General features: G+C 49.8%; 1 protein-coding gene across 1 annotated transcript in view; it reads right to left on the bottom strand.

Annotated features, from left to right (window-relative positions):
* The window catches only part of AFAP1L1 (actin filament associated protein 1 like 1), a 61,972-nt gene that overhangs the window by 20,213 nt on the left and 17,614 nt on the right, over positions 1-24,145 (bottom strand). Inside the window, exons 2-9 of the mRNA XM_055324942.1 lie at positions 14,140-14,268; positions 12,944-13,027; positions 12,548-12,645; positions 11,318-11,426; positions 7,420-7,545; positions 6,543-6,754; positions 4,282-4,461; positions 2,218-2,310 (exon numbers count right to left, since the gene is read on the bottom strand). Of these exons, the coding sequence (XP_055180917.1) occupies positions 2,218-2,310; positions 4,282-4,461; positions 6,543-6,754; positions 7,420-7,545; positions 11,318-11,426; positions 12,548-12,645; positions 12,944-13,027; positions 14,140-14,268 (1,031 nt within the window). The remainder of the gene's footprint in view (positions 1-2,217; positions 2,311-4,281; positions 4,462-6,542; positions 6,755-7,419; positions 7,546-11,317; positions 11,427-12,547; positions 12,646-12,943; positions 13,028-14,139; positions 14,269-24,145) is intronic.

The following is a 24,145-nucleotide window of genomic DNA, read 5'->3' as shown; positions in this document are numbered from 1 at the left end:
AGACATGCTGACTTAGGACAGTTGTGTCTTGGAATCTTTCGTCATCTTGGTGAGCCAGGCGACTCATTGTATATAACACATGGCAATAAATTCCTAGGATTGTCCACATTCAGTATGTGACAGGGTTTGGGAAGGTACTTAAGTGGGATATTAATGTAATACAACTGGTTTAGGAAGTGACCTCCGGTGGTATTGTGGGGATAGACTATAAGCAAAAGAGCCACACGAGAGAGAGTCATTTTCAGCAAGGGGACACGTGGTAAAGGAGGAGCTAAGATGACAGGATGTAGGAAAAGGGTTGAGGAGGCATGTTCAAAATAGTTACAGCAGGACTTGGTGACCAGGAAACATGAGTGGTGACAAGAGAGTCGTTACGGTCCTGACTCAGGTAAGAGGGTGGTAAAGACATGCACACACGCCCCATGGCAGCAACTTTATTGCAGCCAACACAGTTTTACTCATATGCCACCCCTGGACCAATCGTTCATCTGTCCATCCGTTCGTTCATTCACTCATTCATCCAAGGTCAGTTAAGCGCCTACTAGGTGCTGTGGAGGTGGTGAGGGAGAGTCAGTCTTCCAAGAATTAGGATCTTGGAAGAAACTCTGTCCCTGGTACCACCTGTTAGTCAGGGGAACGTGGAAAATCCTTTCCTCTCCCCAAGGCTCAGTTTTCTCACCTGAATCACACCCTTCTCCAGGGAGCTGGCCCAAGTGAAATCGCAAGGCCAACAGATGGTATCGTCTTTAACACCTGGTTTGTGTGCTGTGAGATCTTTGAAAAGCTAAGCAGTGCCAGTCAAACGTGGGACAGGATTAAAATGGCACCAACTTGCTTAAAAAGTAGTACAGAGCTCTGAGGCCTCTCTAACTTTCCTGCCAAGGACTCCTCAGACCGGGCTCAGGGATGCTTTGCTATAAGCACAGAACTTGGGGACCCAAAGAGATAGGAGAGACCTTGTGCTCCCCTCAATTTCCAAAGGCTGGAAACAACGGCGACTGTCAGAATTGGGACAGATCTGTCAAAAGTATCAGAATCTCCCTTGTAAACTAGGAAACAAGCTATGGTTGGTTCTATTTGTCCTGCGATGGTATACAGATGGTAAGTGTTTCATCAAGATAGAACGCAAATACAAAGCACACTCGGATCACTTTGGAATTGACTTAATGATGATGGCACTTCACCTACAGGATTCTATGGAGAGACACAGTTACCAACACCACTTGCTTCAAAAATACCAGCCTCAACATTCGAGCTACCCTTCTTCCTCGTTGTTCACCCTCAGCGCAAATGTGTTCTCTCAGAGAAGCTTCCCTGATGCCTGAGCCGAGAGCAGACCCCTGGCATACACTCCCAGGGTACGTGGTACTTTTCCCTCCCAGCGCTCACGCACCTGGGCATTCATGTCTGACTCCCCCCGGGGAGCACAGGGTGGCTGTGTGTTCCTGTTAGGATTGCACCTGTGTGCTCAGCACAGCGCCTGGCGCACGGTGCTCACTAACTACTCACCAAGCAGAGCTCAGTACCCCCCCACCCTTGAGAGATGGGGTGGCAAAGTCATCAAGAGCCAGGTGTCTGGGTATACATCCTTGCTCTGCTTCTTACTAACTGTGGGACTCCGGGCAAACCTCTTCTGAAAATGAAATTCATCAGAGAGTTGTCATAGAAATTAAAATAGGTAATAACGCTGTAAAGCCTACGGGATGATGCCGGCCACACAATCATATTCTACACTAACCTTTATTATATCATGCAAGACGCATGTGTGTAGGCTTGAGGCTGAGTCTCTTTATCACCCACCAGCACCTGGCAAAGCCAAGGTGCTATAGCACATATTTTCCGACTGCCTGACCAACTACCAAGTGACCATTTCACTCATGTCCCATTGGGGCACGCTACTCTGAGTTTCCAATTTGCTTTAATGGCTCCATTCAACAGTGACCTCCTTCTGTCCTGGCAGCATTAGTTACTCCCTCCTGGCTCATACTGCACCTTGGACATGAGTATTCATTCATTCATTCATGCATGCATGCATTCATTCATTCAGTAGACATTTACTGAACGCCTACTGTGGTGCCAGCTCCGAGCTGGGCACCGACGGCTTGTAGGACACCACGGTGGGTGCCTGGCTTCACCACCAGCAGGGCCCGTGTTCAGTCCCTGCTGCCTGGCACAGGGGAGACCTTGAGACAGATGAGACAGATGAGACAGATGTACCTTGTCTAGGTCCAGCTTGCAGAGGAGGACTGGGGACCTGGGCACATCTGCCCCCTCTGTCACCCCGGCAGCCTTGCTCACCTCTCGGATGACCTGTGGAGAGGGGGACAGCTGTGAGCAGGTGGGCAGGGACACTGGGGAGGCAGAAGGAAGAACGGGGTCTGTGCACTCAGAGCCATCGAGCAGCGGGGTTGGGATCACTAGGCAGAAGGAATGGGCTGATGTGGCCTCCTGCACATCAGGGTTTGAACAAGCTTTCTCCTGCATCTGCCCCTTGAATTGAAAAGAGAAGAGGCTAGTGAACGAGAGGCATGGCTTCGAGACCTGGCTCCATTGCTAATCAGCTGTGTGGCCTTGTGGAAGCCACTTTCTTCCCCTGGGCCTTCTTTCCCTGTCTGTAACATGGGGATAATACCATCCTCTGCTTACATCCTTGGGTTGTCTGAAGACCAGTGAGATTGTGGGTGTGAAGGGCCACGTGGCCCAGGATGCCCTGCACAAGCACGAGGGACTGGCTCCTGTGGCTGTGCGGACCCTCTGCAACAGCCTGCAGGCAGTCAGGGCCAACCCCTCCACTTCAGAGATGTAGACACTGAGATTCCAGGACACCCACTCACACAGCAGAAGCATCCAGACCATGAAATAATGGCAGCCATCACTTGTTGCTCACCCATCTGTGGTTTTACGTGGATTCTCCCGCCGTATTCCCACAGCAGCCTTGAAGGGTAGGGACAGCTGTGACCCCCATATCACTGAATAGGATGAGGAGGCTCCAAGAAGTGAAGCCATGGTTGTCTGCCCTTTACCTCTGGGCTAATGAGCTCCCAGTACTGAGAATCAAGACAGTCCCCAGTCCAGGCTTGATTCCAGCTTCCATCTCCAGTCTAGGGCTCCCTCTTCTGACCCACCCGGCCTCTGGAGGGCAAAGGCTCCCCCAGCAGATAGGTTCCTCACCTTCCTTCCCATCTTGAGACATAGATAATGAGCAGCATGAAAGTTCTTGGGGGTAGGATTGGTTATCACAGGACAGAAGGGAGGGCAGGGAGGGATGGAGGTGTCTGGTTTCTTTGTTCCAATAGGAAGATCAGAGGAGGAGGGAGAAAGGTGTCAGAGTGGAAGCGGGACAGGGCACAGGGACACGGGCTGGCCTGTGGTAGGGACTGGGGATGGGACTCCACCCCCATCACACAGTGATCACTTATAGCGACTGAGTACTTACTGTCTGCAGGCACTATAGTAAATGCTCTCTAGAATCTTTACAAAAACCATTTTACAGAAGGGAAAATTGAGGCACAGATAGGCAACGTCATTTGCAGAAGACCACACAGCCAGTAAGTGCCAGTGAGGGCTGGGACTTGAACTCCAGTCTGTGTGTCACCAAACTCCTCCCTTGTCATCGCCATGCCACCCTGCCTGTGGCCTTTGGAGTAGATTTCCTTGTTAGCTGCGAATCCTAGCCCCAACGACTTGGTTGTGTGACCTTTGATGAGTCACATAAGATTCCTGTGCCTCAGTTTCCTTATCTGTAAAATGGGGACAATATGGTCCCATTACAAAGAGTAGATGAGGTCAAGTGTGTAAAGCTCAGCACGACGCATGGCCCAAAATACGTCCTCAATACACTGTAACTCTGATTGCTCTGCAGTAGGGACAAGATGCAGAAGCTGGAGTATAAGTGGATGTTACAAGGATGCACACTTCTCCTAAGATAGGAAGGATTTTTCCTTTTTTTTTTTTTTTTTAAGAATTAGCTTATCTAATGATAACATTTGTTTCCTTCAAGGATATTACAAAGTGTACACGTGTAGGCTGGAAAGGCCCACAGTAAGGATGTTAGAAAGAGGATTCAAATAACTAGAAGGAACACAGTACTCCAGCCTGAGGTCTGTCTCCTGGAGACGTCTGAGGCTACTTACACACGCCCGAGGCTCTGATCACCACCCCTCCCCAGAGCAAGGCCTGTTCTTCCAAGGGACTGGAGCCCACCTGGCTGAAAGTTGGGCCCAGGGAAACAGGGGAAGGAAGGGCAGGAGGGCGGACAGGGAGGGTGCAGGTGCCATGTACCTTCAGCCACTCCTCGGCTTGCTCCCGGCTCTGCAGTGCCAGCACCAAGACCTCGGTAGCCCCCTGGGAGAAGCGGAGCTCATGCCTCTTGTGGCGGCTGTCCTTGGGCATGTAGGTGACGCTGCAGACATCCAGCGCCAGCCTCAGATGCGGCTGCCGGTCCTTGGAGCTTTTGTAACACTGGACAGGAAGAGAAGGGGTCACCCTTCTGGACTGGAGGGCAGAGGAGGGAGATGCCCTCGCATGAAGGCTTGGGGGAGTGACCTCAACCTGCCCCCCGCTCCCCCAGCCCAACTGTGGGTACTGCGTGAAGACAGGGGCTGTGGCTATTCATCTCAGAGAAGAGAAGCCTGGAAGGGGGAGTCTTTGGACAATCTTCAGATCTCAAGCGCCACCGAGGGGCCCCAGGGGCACCACCATCTATTAGGAAGAGGCAGATTTTAGCACAATACTAGGAAGACCATTCTAGTCTAAAGAACCAGAGAAGAAACAAGCTGGCTTGGAAGGAAGCCAGCTCCCTGCTACTCATGTGCTAGGAGCAGGAATGTGGGAGAGAGGATTCTAGCAGAGATGGACGGTTGGGCTTAGGAAGTCAACAGTTTATCAATAATGAGTCTCACTTCCCGATTCTTACTATGAAGCTAGCATTACCTTGATATCAGAACCTGACAATGACACTACAAAAAAAGGAAAACGATAGGCTAATCTCAACATGGTTGCAAAAGCCCTAAAAAAACTACTTGAAAATAGAAATCCCAGACACATAGAAAAGCATACCGTATCAAGACCAAACAGGGTTTATTCTAGGATTGCAAAAGTGTATTAGCCTTCTAAAAGCCAACCCTATAATTCATCATATGAATAGAAAAAAAGGAGAAAAGCCACATATCTCAATAGAAACAGAAAAGGCATTTGGTAAAATTCTCCATGCATCTGTAACATAAATTCTTAGCAACCTAGAGATATAGAGGGGGAACTTCCTTAATGTGGCAATAAGGAGCTTCAACAAACCACTCACAGCAAATATCAGCCTTAATAGTGAATTAATGCAACTTTCCCTTTGAGATCTGGACTGACACAAGGGTGCCTGCTCTCACCACTTCTATTTACATTGTGCTGGAGAGCCTAACCAATGCAGTATGTCAAGAAAAAAATGACAAACGGAATGAGAAGAAGTAAGTCATGACCTTTGGATTGGTTCTGGCCTGGGGTGAGCTTTTCACTGCTCCAGGGTGAAAAAAAGTCATGTTTCAAATGGATAGATGTTGGGTAAGGCTTGTCAACAGATTTTGGGGTAAAGAGCTATTATTTTCTTTCTGAAATTATGTCTGTATTCCTACTCTGGAATTAAAGGTACATTTTCTTTTATAAAATGATGGTGATGAGAGATGGCAAATTAAAAAAAACTAAGAAAGCAAGTTCCACAGCAAGTGCTGAATGGGCTCAATTTTAGAAAAGGCGGATGTGTGGAAATATGTATATTAAAACATAACAGTGGTTAGCTCTTGGTCAATGGGATTATAGGTGGCTTTAAAAAATCACTTTTGGAAAAAAAAATTAAAAAAAATCACTTTTGGGGCTCCTGGGTGACTCAGTCGGTTAAGCATCTGCCTTCTGCTCAGGTCATGATCTCAAGGTCCTGGGACTGAGCCCTGTTTCTGGCTCTCTGCTCAGCGGGGAGTGTGTTTCTCCTCCCTCTCCCTCTGTGTGCGTGCTTTCTCTCTTTCTCCTGTTCTCTCTCAAATAAATAAAAAATATATATATTTTTTAAGATTTTATTTATTTATTCATGAGAGATAGACAGAGGGAGAAGCAGGCTCCATGCAGGGAGCCTGACCTGTGACTTGATCCCGGGTCTCCAGGATCAGGCCCTGGGCTGAAGGTGGCGCTAAACCACTGAGCCACCCGGGCTGCCCTCAAATAAATAAAATCTTATAAAAACATTTTCATTATGTTTTTCTCCAGTTTTATACATAAACACATTTAGTTGCATAATGAAATCAATAAACATTGTTTTAAAGTGATAAAAAATTCACTGGCGAAATAAAAACTTGTTAAAGTCTATGTCAGGTCTTTGTGTGTGCACGTGTGTGTGTTTACATTCTGCTCTAGTGGGAGAGCCCTTATCTCAGAAGCACTGAGCCTCTGGGCACAAAGCAAGCCCAGAGGACCTGGGGTAGATACGCCTGCACACGCACACAGAGACACACACACGTGTAAGTCCATGTGAGGCCTAGAGGCACACTTCCTCGGCCACTCACCAGGAGCTGGTCCTCCTTGATGACCGTCAGCTGCTTGGCCCACTGCCCGAAGCGCTTTTTCCGCAGCAGGAAGGCACATATCCTGCAGTCCCTCACCAGGTGCATGGAGGCCTCCTCCGAGGGCCACTGGTGCGTGGGCTGTGGCCCTTTCCCTTCCTCCTCCTCCTCATCGTAGGACTCGTAGGAGCTGCTCATTGGGTCAGAGTCATTGTCTGTAGGAGCCATGGGAAATGACCCGTTACCATGTCCTTGCCTGGGAGGCACCTTCTGACCCTTCCACTCTGGGGTTCAGGGACCAGGAGGCGGTGGACTTCAGGTGTGATCATGATGATCTCTACACCCCGACACGGGCGCTGTGTTGTGTGGATTTACCAGTGGCTCTGCCATCTTGGTGACTTCACTTCTCAAAATTTCAGGTTTCTCATCAGTAAAATGGTCACAATCAATGACAGTAACTACCTAACCGGGCTCTTAGGATCAGTAACTGCAGAGCGTTCAGGCCAGGGTCTGGCACTCGGTGGGTACCCTGCTTACATCAGCTATTGTCATACCCCACCATCTTCGTGTCCTTAGTCTCAGGTGATTCTCACAGCACCCAGCAAGTCCCCATTTTACAAAGAAGGCAACTGGGGGCTCACAGAGAATAAATGATTCATTCAAGGTCAGTCACCAAGGGGCAGGGCAAAGGCTAGATCCAGGGCTCCCGGTTCCATGCCGGTGGTCTTTCCACTGAACCCTGGAGTCACTGAGTACTGAGTACAAGGGCTGGAGGCCTCTGTGGTGACCCAGAGGGCCAGGTACACATGCATGCCAACAGTTTAGGCCAAGGCCTGCCCTCTGAGGACAGGACCATTCTGAACACCCTCCTGGCACTTACAGGAGTTCTTTAGCTCCCCATTCATCCTGGTGGCGGGGTAGCTGCTGTCTGCATCCTCGTAGTAGCCATCCATGATGGAATGGGCTGGGCTGCAGCCGTCTGTGGGGTTGGCAGAAGGAGCGGCACCTTGGAGAAAGGCAGGCAGACTGCAGGGGCTGTGGCTGGGGCAGACCCCAGACCCCTGCCCCTCCTCAGGGAAGAGAGAGTGTAGCTCCCCCTAACTCCCCGGGCCAGGATGAGGGGCTTCCTCCTCTCTGAATGTCATCTGCTTTAGCTCCCCACATGCTCTCTGCTCCTGTCACCGGCACTGCCCTGCTAGGCCCTGTCATGCCTCCAGGCCCATGTTTATGCTATTCCGTGTGTTCTCTTAGCTTCTGCTAGAAAACTCCTACTCATCCTTCAATACCCAGCTCAAAGATCTTCCTTCTGACCTTATCAGACAGAGAACTGTCAGTACCTCCTAAGGGATCCCACAGCATTGGTGTGTGTGTGTGTGTGTGTGTGTGTGTGTGTGTGTGTGTGTGTGTCTTGGTCACAGCCCTGATCCCTGAACTGCAAGAGGTGGTGCTCCAGCTGCCTGGGCTCGGCCACCCCCACCCCCAGCATTTGCCACCCCAGTCCTCTCCCTTCCTCATGCACACACCCCCTCTCGTGATGGCAAATCTCCTAAACCTCTGTGACCATGGGGAGGAACTGGACTAGAGGAGCTAATGGTAGAGCGTACAACAGTGAGCACAACAGCCCCCTACAGCAAAATTTCCCAGCATGCTCCCACTCAGGGGGCAGCACCGTGCAGGGGTGGAGGCTACCTTAAATTGTTATTCTGCATCAGCATTACGGGGGTCTCTTTAAAATGAAGATCCCTGGGCTGTCTTTCTAGAGATTCTGATTCACCCATGTGAGCTGAGCCAAGGAATCTTCATTGTTAAAAAAAAAAAAACTATTTACTAGGACATTAAAAAACATGTACAGATAGAACTATATGGAACTCCAAGAAATCAGATTTTTTGTCTAAACAATTAGGTTATTTTGAGACAGATGGTTCCTGGGGCACATTCTGAAGGTTAGTGGGCTAAGGGCAAGTGCTTTGGGTTTGACGAGATTGGAGATCGAATCTGTCGCCACCATTTATTGAGTGACCTTGGGAAAGAAGCCCACAGTTTCTCTGCATTTCAGGGTCATCACCTTGCAGTGACGTGAACAATTCCCACCTTGGACTAGTGATACAATGCATGTAAGCTTCTGGCACAGTGCCTGGCACATAGAATGTGCTAGACACATGCCGGATGTCATTATTATGACTTTCTCCTTTGATTCCTACAATGCAGGGAGGTAGGTATGAGCCCCATTTTACAGATGAGGGCACTGCGGCCACACACCGATTGCTAGCGGCAGAGCCTGGATGAGAACTGAGGTTGCCAGCTCAGGGAATAGATGCACATCCCCTCTTCCAGGAAGACTTCCTTCACGCAGTCCAACTGGCTCCCATACCACACTGTTCTCAAAGTGCTGCTCTGGGCTCCCAGCCCCTGCCATCCATCTGTTTCCTGAGGACAGCAGCACTCAAATTCCCAGCGACTAGGATCCCTAGTGCAATCTCCCAAGTGATGATCAGCGTCTGCTTTTCCCAGCAGGTCCTCTGAGGCCTCAGATGCTGGCAACATCCTGTGAGATGGACGGGCGGGAGGCCGGGGTGGGTGGGGAGGCTGGTGCGATGGGGAAGAGGGAGGGGACACATGGGCCAGCGCTCTTGAACACCTGGCAGGGCTGGACACTGTGTCAGAGGAAGGATATTCCCTGATGAGCTTGGCACCCTCTCTCTGGTCAAGCTCTCTGGCTCTTCCTGTGGCCCGCCCTTCCCTCCTGCCCCGGGATCCCTGCTGCCCCATCTGAGAGGAGTGTGAGCTCCCTGGGGAGGTAGAGAAGCCTCACCCAACTGAGGGGCTTGACCTGGGATTCAGGGCCCAGCAGCACTTCGTCCTCACCTTCCTGTCCTGTCCTCAAATGGATAAAATAGAACAAAGTCACCTGCTTTGCATCCAAACAGCAGCAACACAGACAGCAAACTCTCAAGACTGAAGAAAGCCACGGATTACCACGTCCAACCTCACCATTTCCCTTTAACTAGTTTATTAATCACAACAATGATATACCACAGTAGGCCAAGGCGGAAAGAACCTGAGTGTCCATCAACTGACACGCGACTAAAAAACATGTGGTCTATCCATACAATGGAATATGACGTGGCCATAGAGAGAAGTATCGATCCACACAGTGATAGGGGTTACCCTTGAAAACAGGGAAATGAGCCAGACACAAAAGGCCATGCATTGCATGGTTCTATTTATGTGAAATATTCAGAATTGGTCCATCCATTGAGACAGAAAGCAGATCGGTGGTTGCCAGAGACTCAGAGGAAAGAGTGACTCTCTAACAGGTATGGGCTTTCCTCCTTGAATGATGACAATGCTTGGGATCTATGCAGTGCTGATGGTGGCATAACATGGTGAGTGTACTAAATGCTACTGAGTGGACACTTGAAAGTGGTTGAAATGGTCCATTTTATGTTACGTACGTTTTGTTACAATAAAAAAAACTATGCCCACGATGATAAGCATGATAAACACAAAGAGTAGGAATGGGAAAATATGTTGCCTTCAGCCAGATTTCTATTCATTTCCCACAGGGAAATATTGCTAATGTTTTCTTGCACATCCTAGAAAAATTGCTAAAATGAATGCATGAGTGTGTGTGTGTATACCCCATTAAGGAACAAAAGGAATCACGTTATAGGCAATATTCTGTGTTTGAGTTTTTTCAATGAATGTTACCTTGGAGTTCATTTCTGATCAGCACAGACAGACCTGTTTCATTTATTTTTTGGCAGTTGGAAAATATTCTACTGTGCTACTGAATGACGACATAGCATCACATAATCATTGTCTTATACAAGCTCAACTACGAATGCTGGGTCACCCCAAACCCATATAAAATAATTTCTTGTGTATAATGTTAAGTTCCTATATCCAAGCCAGTGACTTATCTGATCCTCAAAGAATCAGCCATTTGTTTCAGTGCCGGAGGAAACACTGAGAGATGAGTCCAAATCCAAAGACTCTCCTTTGTGGCTGATTTAAGAGCTTTTCCAAAGGTAATTTGTACCAGTGCCCTTTAAATTATTTTATTTTATTGTGTTCACCTGTCAGTAAAAATGTAACCATATAATGTACTTCCATTTATTTGCGTGTAAATTATTTATGTATATATGTATAGACTGCTTACAGGAGTTATGCTATTATTAGATTATAAATGCTCCAACTCTAAAACATTCACACAAACATTTTAGGAAGAAGTGTTGAGCTAAATATAAGTAAAGCTCCTGATACTTCTTCCTAGATCTTTTCATGAATTCCCTGGGGGGCCACACTCTGCTCAGAGGACCTTTTGATTTCCTCCACGTGCTTTTTCACCCTACATGTTGGCTTTTTAACTTAACCTGCCTATAAGGTGAGAGTCAGGCCGAAGGACAAAGTAGTTCACCAGGTCCACGGAGGAGGGGCACTTGGGTGAGCACCAGCTTCAGTGCTAGGGACCAGGACACAGTGGGCCGTCTGTCTCCCTCCATCCTGGCACATTTATATGCATGTATCCAGCCCCTTTCTTATTTTCAGGGTAGGGAAGGCAGTTGTGCAAGGCTGCACAGAACTGGGACTGGAATCAAGCCCCCCATCCCTGGGGCTACACCACTGGCCTCCCCCCAGCCTCCACTAGAGAGGCTGGGGACTCAGGCAGCTCCTCCTCAGGATGTGAGCCGGGTGGGTGTGCAGCTTGGAGCTCCAGTCCTAGCAGGACACACAGGAGCTAGAGGAGGGGAGTTCCCCAGGAGACCAGAACTTACTGTGGGAGCTGATGTACTCGGGGGACTTGCCGGGTCCTAGGGGAAGGGCCTCTTCATAGTAGTCCTCGGGTGGGGGCCTTTGGGGAAGCGGTGGAGGTAGATCGGCAGCCTGAAGCGAGGGATAAGGGAAGTGGATAAGACCAAGAAGGCTCAGAGAGGAGAGGGAGAGGCCGAGTGACCGGCAGGAGGCTGCAGCAGAGATAGGCAGGAGCCCCGAGGAGGCAGGACGTATAATCTCTGAACGTGCAGCTGTAACTCCTGACAGAGTGGCAGGAGGGCAGAGGTGGGAAACCCTGAGAGTTTGCTTGGTCCTCTATTATCTGCCCAACTTATTTCGGCATCCGGGCTTCCCTGTAATATCTAAGTTTTGTGGACTGCTGCAGAGATGTAGTTAGGCTTTGGAGTAAGCACATGCAGTGATCAAAAAATACTGAGTTCTGCTCTGCTCTGCAAGCCCACGTACAGACCTGTGAGGAGCAGCGGGGCAAGCAGTTGGAAGGCACAGCACCTAGGGAGGCAGCATAGCCTCGTGGCTAAGTGCTTAGACTCTGGGGCCAGGGCATCCCTCTTTCACTGGGATTAAGCTCTGCTACTTACTCGTGATGGGACATGTCGTGTAATCTAAGCTCAGTTTCCTGACCTGTAAAAGGGGATAACAGAGGTGCCAACCTCATTCAGTTATTGTGAGCATGTGGAGCACGTAGCAAGGGGTCCACCATTGGTACCACTGGATGGTGAAGATGACAGTGAAATATGCAGTTGACGGAGAGTGTTTGATGTGATTACAGGCCCCTTGCCTTAATTCCACAGATGAAGGTTGGGAACCCTAGATGTGATGACCCAAATCTTTCTTTTGTAAGTGAAGAAACAGGCTCAGAAAGGGGAGGTGATTGGTCTAAGACCACATAGCAGCTGGAAGAGGGCAGAGGCCACCAACTCCTAGTCCAGAGCTTTCCCCACACTCCATGTTTATGACAGTAATTAGAAGTTGGGGTGCGGAACGTCCTTTATGCCCGAATGGACGGTCGGTTCACCTTGTTATCCTTGCTCAGCATGGGCACGGTGAATAATACATCATGAGAGTCATCGAAATGTTCTCACAGCCTGTTCTTCCCCTTAGAACAGGGTCCTGCACAGCCAGGAGGCTCCCAGGCACTGGGGGGAGAGTTTCCATGGCCACCTCAGGGGGACAGAGCGCCACAGTGTATGGGGACCCAGACCATGACTCACATGTCTCAGAGGCGGGCTCTTGGCTGGCTCAGGGCTGGCTCCTTTGCAGGGCTCCCCGTCATCCTCTGGCATGTCCCGGAGGTCGCTCAGGTCACAGTCTACCGAGGTTCAGGCCATTGGGGTAGAGAAAGCCAGGGATGAGCATGGGAGAATGGGAAGGAGCCTGGATTTGGGGATTTGGGGTCAGGGGGCCTCTATCACCTCTTTTGTTACTAACGGTGGGCAGATGACCTCATCACTCTGAGACTTGGTCTTCTCGTTTAGAAAGTGGCTCAGTGTTGCCACCTTAGAGCCAGGCCCCCACCCGATCTGAGGGCGCTTCCAGAGACTGGGGCAGTGGGGCTCCAGTGCAGGGAGAGGACAGCTCCCAGCTGGGGTGGGGACAGGGTCGCTTACCGAACTCTTCAAAGAGGGACTCCACGAAGCTGGGCCCGGAGTGGAGGTCCGCAGTGTTCACATACAGGTAGGAGACTTCTTTGGCTGTGGGGAGAGGGGGAGCACGCCTGCACTGAGGAGGGAGGGGACCTGCTGCTGCCGACTCTGAGGAGGGCCGAGTCTCCCCCTCCCACCACCGGGACTCAAACCCCCTCAGGACACAGCACTGTGGACAAAGCACGTGCACCTCCTAAGTGAGTTGTCTGGTTTTCAAACTTTGTTCTTATCTTTCTATTGTTCCTAAGCATCTCCTCCTCCAAGGGGAAGGATGCTCAGAGCCCAGTACAGAAAACAGAGACTAGGGCTGCTCTGGGGACGGCAAGGGGACAGGGCCAAGCACAGTCGGCAAACCGCTGCCCCTCCCACCCTCCCACAGTCCCGTGAGGGCTGCTGATGACATCTGCCTGTTTTGTCACTGGAAGTGAGGCTCAGAGAGTCCCCTGGTGGTGGTGCCCCCTGCCCATCACTCAGACTCCCCGCAACCCTGCAGGACATGGCGTGGCTCGGCTCGTCAGAGTTTACTGAGCTCTGGGCTTTCCGTTTAGCAACGTGTGGGCTGACCCGGGGTGTGGAGGAAAGGTGGGAGTGGATGAGGAGGCCTTGCTGCCGAGCAGGCAGTGGGGCAGAGAAGCTGTGCGGGTTAGAGGGAGGAACATGACGGATGCCACCGGGCCAGTGTACGTCTGGCCGAGGCGGTGTGTGACGTGTGTGCTGCGTCTGCTGTGTGTCACAGACTGCGTGTGAGTGTTGTGTGAGAGTATGTGGGGTGGAGAGATGTGCTGTGTGTCCTGTGTCACATGAGCTGTGTATGTGAGAGCGTGCTGCTGGTGAGGGTGCGGTGTGTGTCATGTGAGTGTATATTTGTTATGGGTGTCCCATGCAGGGGAGAACGTGCTGTGCCTATGAGTGTGGCATGTGTGCATGTGTGAGTACGTGTGGCATGTACATTGTGTACACGAGTTTCAGTGGGTCGAGGATGGAGGGGTATGAAGAGCATAGCCAGGTTGGAGAAGGAACAAAGTGGATGAGGACATGGGCCAGGCCACAACAGCGTTGCGAGCCCCACTCTGAGGCTTGGGCATCCTCAGGCCACAGTCCCTGGGGAGCTACTGCAGGTTCTTGAGGAGCTGGGGGGGTGGGGGTTGCCGATGGCTGACCTGGGAGGGGCTGCAGGCTCTGCAGGATGGAGGCCACAGCCATCTTCTTCTCCAGGGCAGTGTCGCTGAGGTACTCATGGTCCAGGAGGCTGAGCAGCCCCGTGAGCTCAGGGAGCAGCTGTTCCAGCACTGAGGAGGAAGCACAGGGGCTGGGTGTCAGGATCCTGCCCTGCCTCCACCCCCCAGAGGCCAGGGAAGCGGGGGATAGGGGGGCAGAGGGCAAGGCGGGTGCAGCAGGGAGACCTCAGAAGCCCTCCCACAGCTGTCCCAGTGCTGGCCGCCCACCTCCCAAGGGACAGACTTGCACAGTTAACCATGACATTCCTCTGGGCCTCCCCACTCTGCCTCAGACCTCATATGGCCTTGGCCTGAGGACTGACATTACAGGGTTCAGCCTGGCAACTCCGAGCCCAGGTAGCCTGAGCAGAGGCTCTTAGGCCTGCCTCTGTCCCAGCATGCTCTCGGCTGTCCAGCCCACAGGGGTCTTTCCTCACTGCAGCTCGGGGCTCAGTGCAGGTCCCAGGCTGGAGCCCCTGGCCATCCAGGACACAGGCAGGAAGGGAGCCTTCCTGTCCCATCAGTTCATATACTTCAATCTCTGGAACCTTCTGTTTCCGGTGCCTTGATGGGAGCCAAACTAAACATTAACCCTTCCCACCCCAGGCCCCAAACCTTTATCACCAGTCTTTCCGTGCTTCACCAGCGTTTTTCAAACTTGAGTGTATAGAGGAATTACCTGGGGATCTCGTCAAAATGCAGAGGCGGGGTCAGGTCTAGGTGGGACCTGAGGCTCTGCATTTCTAGTGAGCTCCCCGCTGATGCTGACACTGCTGGTTAGGAGGATGTGGAGTTGCAAAAACCCTACAGCACACAGTCCTTTAAAGACTGGAGCATGCCATGACCATGATGTCATTCATGTCTCCCTGTCCCAAACAGTCACTTGGGGACTTGGTTTGCCTTAGCCCAAAGACCAGCTTCGTTACAGTAGTAGTACTGTCTTGCTTTGCCACTTGCCGGTCACTTGTGCCAGATACTAAAAGCTAACTGTGTTGAACAATTATTGTGCACTGTGCTAAGCCTTTCGTGCTTATAGTCTCATCTAAATTTACTACCAAGCATTTAATGGCTCAGAGTGGTTAAGTAACTCCTCCAGGGTCACACAGCCAGCAGAGCCTCGACTGGCCCTGGCTCCCTCCCTCCCTCCCTTTTAACCAGGGCATGAGATTGCCTTGCAGTATTTTATGCAATCCTTACCAACAAGCTTTGAGATAGGTCCCATGATCACGCCTACTTTTTAAAGGAAGAAACCAAGGCTCGGAGAAGAGAAATGTCTTGCTTGCAGTTACACGAAGGCCACAAAAGAGCCAGGCCTTTGACTTCTAGTCTCCAGACTCCCAGCCCCATATGTTTCTCTCCACCCTGGGCCCTCCTAGGGCAACAACCAGACTCCGACTTACAGCTACAGGGTCTGGGTGTGTTAGAGGGGCTATAACATCATGCATAAGAGAGCCAGCCCTGGAGCCAGACTGCCTGGTTCAAGTTCAGGTTCCATCATTCATTTATTGTGGGACCTTCACAAGTTACTTAGCCTGTGACTCAGTTTCCTCCTCTATACATGGGGGTAATAATAGCATCCGCCTTATAGGGTTGCTGTAAAGATGAATTATGTCATGCATGTAAAGTGCCTTGCCCCGTACAGAGTAAATGCTCACCCCAGGGCAGCACCTGGGAGGTGATGGCGCTGCTGCCATTGTGGTGTTTACCACACTGCTCTGTGCTGTGTGGGTCTCCGTGAGTGTCTGCTCCCGTGGCAGGCTGTGAAGCTCGAGACGGAGCAGACGGTCTAGGGGTCTCGGCCTCCTTAGCACCTAGTCTGGGGCCTGCTGAGTGCTGGTGCTCCATGTGTTTGATGAGAGAGGGCACAAACAGATGACTGTGCCAGGACTTTTTTTTTTTTTTGGCCAGGACTTTTAAAAATAGAAAACTTATGTATGGATAGTAGCACTTGGTGGAAAAAATATGATGTGGCGGTCTGGTCTCTCTGTGGCATTCCATCATCACCTTAGATCTGCTGAAAATGAGCTAGAGGCTGATCCCGTCAGCTACCACCTTAAGAGCTCTCTCTGCCACTGGGCACTGAGGTAGCAGCTTTGCACGCCATGCCTCATCTGTGAGCAGCTCCCGCTGGGATACCTGTGTTCCAGAAGAGGACTGAGCCCAAGGGAGGCTGTGACATGGTTGCACAGCTTGAAAGAGGTAGAGCTGGGCAGATTCCATGTTCGCGTAGAATCAGACTCTAGGGCTGTAGAGTCGCACACCTCAAAGCCCAAGTGCAAGGGACCTAGAGGCCCTGCTGCCTCCAGGGCCTCAGCCCTTGCAAGGTCACCTGAGCAAGGCTTCTGGGTGAGTAGATTACCCTCCTTAAAGTAGGAAACCACTTAAAATCATAAAATCATTCTAGGTAAATTTTAGCTGTTGCAAAGGAACTCTCTGGCACCCTCCTCAGATACACAGAAAGTCAGTTAACTTAGTTCTAAAATGCTTACTGCTGCAGCCCGAGTGGCTCAGCGGTTTAGCGCCGCCTGCAGCCCTGGGCCTGATCCTGGAGACCTGGGATCGAGGCCCACGTCGGGCTCCCTGCATGGAGCCTGCTTCTCCCTTTGCCTGTGTCTCTGCCTCTCTCTGTGTTTCTCATGAATAAATAAATAAATAAAATCTTTAAAAAATATATTTACTGAGTGCTAATTATGCGCCACTCGGGGGATGAGAAAATGATTAAGATATTGTTCCAGTGGATATGCTCCCTCCCTCTCTGTCTCTCTCACACACACATATGTACACACACATAATTAGTCACAAGGGAGGCCATGGTAAATGCTACCAGGAAGGCACCACAAGGGACCATGGGAGCTTTCTTGTGGCCTGCAGCCATGGTTCCTATTTGAAAATTCATGACCCTGCCCTGATACCATGTGAGAATGTCAAGGCTATGGGGTACAGTGACTGCTTATCCCTCTACCAGTGGCTCTGAAACTTTCTGGCTTTGGGATGCCTTTGCACATCAGAAAATCATCAAGGACTCCAAATAACTTTTGTCTTATGTGATTTATATCTATCAATATTGATTATATTAACATTTAAGGCTGAGAAAATTTATTTATTTATTTATTTATTTATTTATTTATTTATTTATTTATCTATCTATTTAAAAGATTTTATTTATTTGACAGAGAGAGAGAGAGAGAGAGAGAGAGAGAGAGAGAGAGAGAGAGCGCACAAGCGGCAGGCAGAGGAGAGGAAGAAGCAGACTCCCCACCAAGTAGGGAGGCCTATGTGGGACTCGATCCCAGGATCCTGGGATCATGACCTGAGCAAAAGGCAGACGATTAATTGACTAAGCCACCCAGGTGCCCCAAGGCTGAGAAAATTTCAAACCACAAGAATACACAGGCACACATCTCATTAGCCTTCAGAGCTATCGCATCATCACATGACACAACCTCTGGAAAACTCTGTAAACATAGAGAGAATGGGAGTGAAAAAAGGCATACTGTGTCTGAGAACTAGATAAAAGTGGTTTTGACTTGGTGGACTCGCTTGGGGCATCCCCCCTCCCCAACCACACCTTTCTGAGTTGCTGTCCTTCCATAATGACAGGTTGCTAAGTCTGTCCCTGTGTCCGTCCCTTCCACCCTCTCTCTTCACCTCCCTCCTGTCCTTTCTCTCATTTTGCTCTGAGGTCCCAAAGGTTTCTTCTCGCTCTTATCAGCCAGTGCCTATGTGTGGCAGCATTCCTGCTTCCAAATCTCTCCTTGCTTCTGATTTGAGGTTTGTTGCAATTGTTTCTAAAGAACGAACAACTAAGTTCCGAGTGAGTTCTCTGCATTGAAAAATGGGAGTTACAGTACCCAAGGTTTGGTAACAACGTTTAAAATGTTTTCCCTGATTGTTAATGGGATTCCTAACATGGGACCCTGAATTTTTTTTTTGTTTTGTTTTTAGATTTTTCTTTATTTATTCATGAGAGAGATACACAGAGAGAGAGGCAGAGACACAGGCAGATGGAGAAGCAGGCTCCCTACTGGGAGCCTGATACGGAACTCGGAACTCGATCCCAGGACCCTGGGATCACGACCTTAGCCAGAGGCAGACGCTTAAACACTGAGCCATCCATCCAGGTGTCCTGGGACCCTGTGTTCTAAGTGTTCTTTTTTTTAAAAAAAGATTTTATTTATTTGAGAGACAGAGTGCACAAGTGGTGGGGAGGGGCAGAGGGAGAGGAAGGAGCAGAGTCCCCTCTGAGCAGGGAGCCTGACTTCACTTGGGCTCCATCCTAGGACACTGAGATCATGACCTGAGCCAAAGGCAGACACATTTAAGCCACTGAGCCACCCAGGCACCCCCTAAGTGTTCCTACTTAATGGAGATGTGATCACAAAAGTCCAGACAGAGCAGAGCAGAAGGAGGGCACCGAGTGAACCTGGGAGAAGCAGATGGGCAGTGAGGAACTGCCCAGTGCCCGTGATGCCTTCTGTAGCCTGGAAGGACCCAGCAGGCAGCAGGTGACTAAGGGAGAGTCACACAACATTTCTTTTTCTTTCTTTCTTTCTTTCTTTCTTTCTTTCTTTCTTTCTTTCTTTCTCTTTCTTTCTTTTTTTAAGATTTTATTTATTCATGAGAGACACACAGAGAGAAAGACAGAGACACAGGCAGAGGGAGAAGCAAGCTCCATGCAGGGAGCCTGACGTAGGACTCGATCCTGGGACTCCGGAACCACACTCTGAGCCAAAGGCAGACGCTGAACTGCTGAACTACCCAGACGTCCCCATACAGCATTTCTAAAGTCGGTTGGCGGAGGGAGCGTGAGCCACAGGGGAAGGCTCAGCCTGCAGGCAGCACATGGGCAAGGACCCTTCCCTAGAGCAGAGTGGTGACTGTGTGCTGGGCATCTAGGGCGCACCGTCTCATTTCATGCTCATAAACTGCACAGGAGGGATGTAGTGTTGGGCTCTGTGCCCACAAGGGACAGAAGGAGGGCTCGGAGAAGCGAGGCCACCCAGTCAGTAAGTGGTAAGGTCTTGAGCCCAGGTCTGCCTGACGTCACTGTGTACACCCTGTGCCTGAATCTTCCATCAGAAAAAGTGGGCTCAGAGCAGTGGAGACCAGGCCAGGGCAGAGGGGAGGCAAGCAGCCCCCATAGCTCTCCTGCTGGGGGCGCTGGGCCATGACTCCATCAGGGCTCCTGACCTGGGGTCCCCGCACCAGGCAGGTGGAAGACCCTTATTGGGGGGCTAAGATTCTTGCTCAGTGGGTGTCTCTGCACTGCAGCAAGATCTCATCCCAGAGAGATGCTCATACTTTATGGGCACAAGAGGGCTTTCAGCCAGTGCTCGGCTCTTCAAAGACAGTACGGAGCCCCCCCCCCCCCCCCAAGGCTGGCTTCCAGAGGCAATGAATGTGGAAGCGCCTTCTGTGGCAGCTTCATCCTTAATGCCAGAGAACTGAAACCACAGGGATTTAAACTATCATAGAATTTAATTTGGAGAGAAATCGTATGTAGATAGTGCATATGGCAAGTGGCTCTGCCAGGGTTTACACAGACCGCCGGGACAGCAGCCTCAAATTTCAGCAAGAGTAAGACTCTCCGATTGGGGGTGGGGGGGTGGGGATTGTTGCTGGGAAGGCAGATTCCTGGACCTGCTACCTGAGGCTTCTGATTCAGCAGACCCTCTACTGCAACCCAGGAGGCTGCATTTTAATAAATACCGCAGGTGATTCCAAGGTTCAGTCTTTGAAAGACACTCCGCCAGAAAACACACACTACAAGGCTCGTCTGTGAACATAAGGAACGTGGGAAGGCCTTGCTCATTTCCTAACAGGTTATCGTTAGACACCACTTTTGAAATAACTGCAAGTCGGGGGGAATAAGAGCTCCCAAGCAGGGAAGCTTGCTTAGAAGAGCACGGTGCTTGGGGCCTTCGGGTCAGAACCCTCACACTGCAATTCTTGAGCTGCCACTTCCAAGCTGTACCAGGACGGCCTGTTAGTGAGCTCTGAGCCCTGGTCTTCTCGTCTGTAACGTGGGGACGCCGGCAAAGCTAGGTGGTCCTGTTGGCGAAGCACTTGGTCTTGGGTGCTGTGCCTGGAGCCAGCACTCAGGGCCATATTACTGTGATGGCTGCTGTCTCCTAATACTCCCTCCAGCACCGCTCAGGTAGTATTTGGCGACAGAGCTGCCATAGGTGTGTGACTAGCTCCATGAGGACAGGGACTGTGCCTCAGTGATGCTTGCTGCCCAAGAAACATCTACTTAGTGAAACATGATATTTTGATGACCTAGTCCACCCTTCTCATTTTAAAGATGTGAAAAGTGAAGGACCAAGAGGTTATTTGACTTAGCTATGGGCACACAACCAATTGAAAACAAAAGTCCCTAGCGTTAAATTCACACAAAGCTTGCTACTTGGCTGAGTCATCAAAGAGTGGCCAAGAACACAGGCTGTGCACAATCTGACCCCTCCAAGCTTGGCCATTTTCCAGCCATGGCCCCGGAGAAATTTCTTAACTCGTCCAAACTTCTAGTTCTTTATCTGCAGACTGTGCGGGGTAATCACAGCAGCTGCTCCACACAGTCATTGTAAAGATGAATCGAAGTCACGCATATGGGCTCAGTGCACTGAACAGGTGCCTCGCCATTCATATGTGACCTCTAGGGAGTTTCAGGTGTGGGGCCACGAGGGAGGGCATATCTGGGGACAAAAGGACATGGGGGACTCTGCAAACCTCACCTGTTGACAGTTCATAGCGCTGGGACTGATACTGAGCTTAGGGTGGCTATGCCAATAGGAGGTGGTGCAGCCCCTTCCCTCATTGGGCTCCTACCCCAAGGACTCCCCACCCCCCCATGTCAGATGAGGGGACATCTTTCAGTTGGAGGGGAGTCCTGTCCCTGCTGTCCCCCGTCAGGAAGGACTTCCTTCACCCATTCCTTACCCGCCCCCTCTCATCTTCACTCCTGGTCCAGGTCCTGTCCGCTTTCTGAGGACACACTGGGTCATCGGGACAGCATTATCTTTTGTGTCTAAAGTTTATTTAGAACCACGAATACATTTCATTGATCTTGTTTGGTTTAGCTGAACTTTAGGGAGGTACAGTGAATTCCAGTGAGGAAAAAAAAACCACACAGGAAGAAATGGTTTAATCATTGTTTATAAAACTTCAATCTTTCACTAAGTGGGACAGACGGGCTCAGAAACCCAAGATGGGTGATAATTGTTCTTTGGGATGCAAAAAAATAAGTTTGCCAAATAAAATTAGAAACCTACTGTAAAATATATTTAAGATTAGACCACTGAGTGCTTATTGTTACTGGTGAATACCTAAGACTAAGATCAGTTTTCTCTCTGTTCCTCTCCCCTCCCCACTTTAAATCAAAATGAGAGGGCACAGAACAGAAAATAAGCCACAGGCCAAAAGCACTGTTACTTGTTCCCAGGAGTGCACACCCCCATGAGCACGAATGAAGCTTTCACGCAAAAGGTCTTTACCATAGCCTCTGTGGGTTCTAATGCAGGGAAGGTTGGGTTTATTTAGAGATCTGAAAGGGAGAATCTAATTTCCATAACAAAAGACACGTGAATAATTAACCTTCTGCAAACCACAGGGATAATAACCCGTTTTGGCACCTACCTGGTAAGCCTAGTGGGCGCCCTGAACTTGTGATCTCATTCCTGGGCACCTTTCAGACTCCAGAATTTATAAAAATGCTTGGAAACAGTTTGCAGGTTACAATTTCATTAAATGCAAGGCAGTAGGAGGAACTACAGCAACTCTTTCTCCCATCTCCTTCTCTGACAAGCCTCTTTAAGACAAAGATAACTCATCCTTCTTTGTTTTCAAAGTCAGAGAACATGCAACAGGTATGATTTTAAAATGCAAAATAGGAAAGTTGTCAGTACACTCTTTTTTTTTTTTTAAACAAAGGGCTTACATGTTTTGTTTACTCAAATTTTCTTTCTCATTTTCCAAATAGCAAAATAACCCAATTTCCAGCTCATAAAGGCTCCTGAGCTGGAGAAAGTTTCAGTGTGTTACTTTCAACATTTTTTGATCATGATTTGAGAGATGACTTACTGTATACTGCACTTCAACGAGCTAGTCCATTAATGAGGTATGACCCATTGTAGGGGTGGGGAGGTAGGGTATCCTGGAAAGGAAAGCAGTCCACTTAGCAGGTATGACCTCAGTGTTTGCATGGTGGGAGGGAAGAGGAAGCCCTCCTATGGTCCTCCAACTCTACAGGCCCTTTCAGAGAGACCTTCCCCAGGCTGCCCTCATGCTCCTTTCCTCAGCCTCTTAACCAGGGCCTTTGCACATCCTGTTCCTTTTGCTTGTCAGAACCCCCTTCTCCTGCCAACCAGTAATGCTCTCTTCAGCTCTCTCACCACTCATGACTGCCTTAGAGAACTGTCCCCTGTCTTCTGGATCACATCTGTCCCCTATTTTACACTACATAGCATCATTCTCCCTGTGGTATGTGCCGTGGTGAAATGTTACATCTAATTATATATTTCTTCAATTAACATCAAATTCCTCCACTTGAGCTTGAACTCCATGAGGGCAGGAATAGAGCCAGCTTTTGCTAGTGCCTGACAGAGTCTATATTTGTGGAAGGAATGAATTCCTGAAGCAAACTTAAGAGTTGATAGTCTAGTAGCTAGTTCATGTGATTTAAAAACCATGTCTCTGATAGTGGGTCAGCATAGTAAGAGGATGCTTAAAAAAGAAAGAAAAAACAAAACAGGTAACAATAGTCCTGGGGAACAGATGGAAGTTGAAGTCCAATTTCTTACTTGGCTAAGTTCCCCAAACCCTATTTGGTTGAGCTTGTATCCCGTGGGTGAATACGGCTGCCAACAGACTCAGTGAAGCACATTTCATAGTTGGTGGATTTTAATCCTAACATATGAATGGGGAAATAAAAATGACTAACATATATTAAGCAACCCAAACTGAGTTCAGGTCCCGTCTCCCCTTCCCCCCCATTGCCTAGCTGTGCACCTTTGGGACACTTACATTATCACCCTGTGCCTCAGATACACCGCCAGTGACCTATGAACTACATACCTCATTGGTGGGCGCAAGCCCTAATACATGAAAATGTGCCTAGTACAGTGCCTGGCACATAGTAGGTTCTCAATAAATGTTAGCTATTTGCATTACTCTTACATTGTCATTCTATGCCACCCTCTGCTTTAAAGAGATTTACATGTATTATTTACACAATTTAATTCTTATGACAAGGCGGGCTAGCCCCATTTTACAGGCGTGGGAAGTGCAGATTGCAAAACGGGAAGACCGGTAAGGAGCTCTTCAGTGATGCCTGCCCCAGTGGTCCTTCGTGGCACTACCCCTGTCTACCCAGCTCTGGGTTAACTCCACAGAGAAGCCACCACCTACAGGTGAGGCCTGCAGACCTGCCCCTTCACTTTGTGGGTACAGAAATCTCTCCTTCCCCTGCTCACAGTCTCTTTCAAGTTGCTGCGGATCTACCTACTGGGGGCCATGGGGACATCTCACTTCCTCCAGATTCATAAGCACTTCTCTTGGAGTCCAAGTGAAGGCCAAACAGTGGGCACAACAGCAGAGAGGGAACCAGGCTGGTCGGACTGGCATTGTTGGTCACTAAAACAAACACTTCCTGTTGTCCCAGAGTGTTTGGGGAAGACCAGGGTTCCCGCGGGCTGGAAAAAAATGAAAAAGGAGCAGCAAAGAAACCCAGCTGCAAAGCCAATGCCTTGGTGCTGACTGCTTTCCAGGAGTTAAATATAGCCCCTGTGTGAGGGAGGGCAGGGGGAGGTCACCTTGGAAGGCTTTTGTGTGTGTTCATTACAGCTGGTGCAGGAAACTCAATATCCTTTATGCTGAAGAGAATAGTGCAGGTTTGACTCCACCATCCAGAAGTACAGAATCCTAAGGGAGGGAGGTGGGAAGGGAGAGGGGGAGG

The sequence above is a fragment of the Nyctereutes procyonoides genome, unplaced genomic scaffold (assembly GCF_905146905.1).
Source record: "Nyctereutes procyonoides isolate TBG_1078 unplaced genomic scaffold, NYPRO_anot_genome, whole genome shotgun sequence".
Taxonomy (NCBI): Eukaryota; Metazoa; Chordata; class Mammalia; order Carnivora; family Canidae; genus Nyctereutes; species Nyctereutes procyonoides.
The sequence above is the reverse complement of the archived record's forward strand: the minus strand, read 5'-3'. Positions and strand labels throughout refer to the sequence as shown.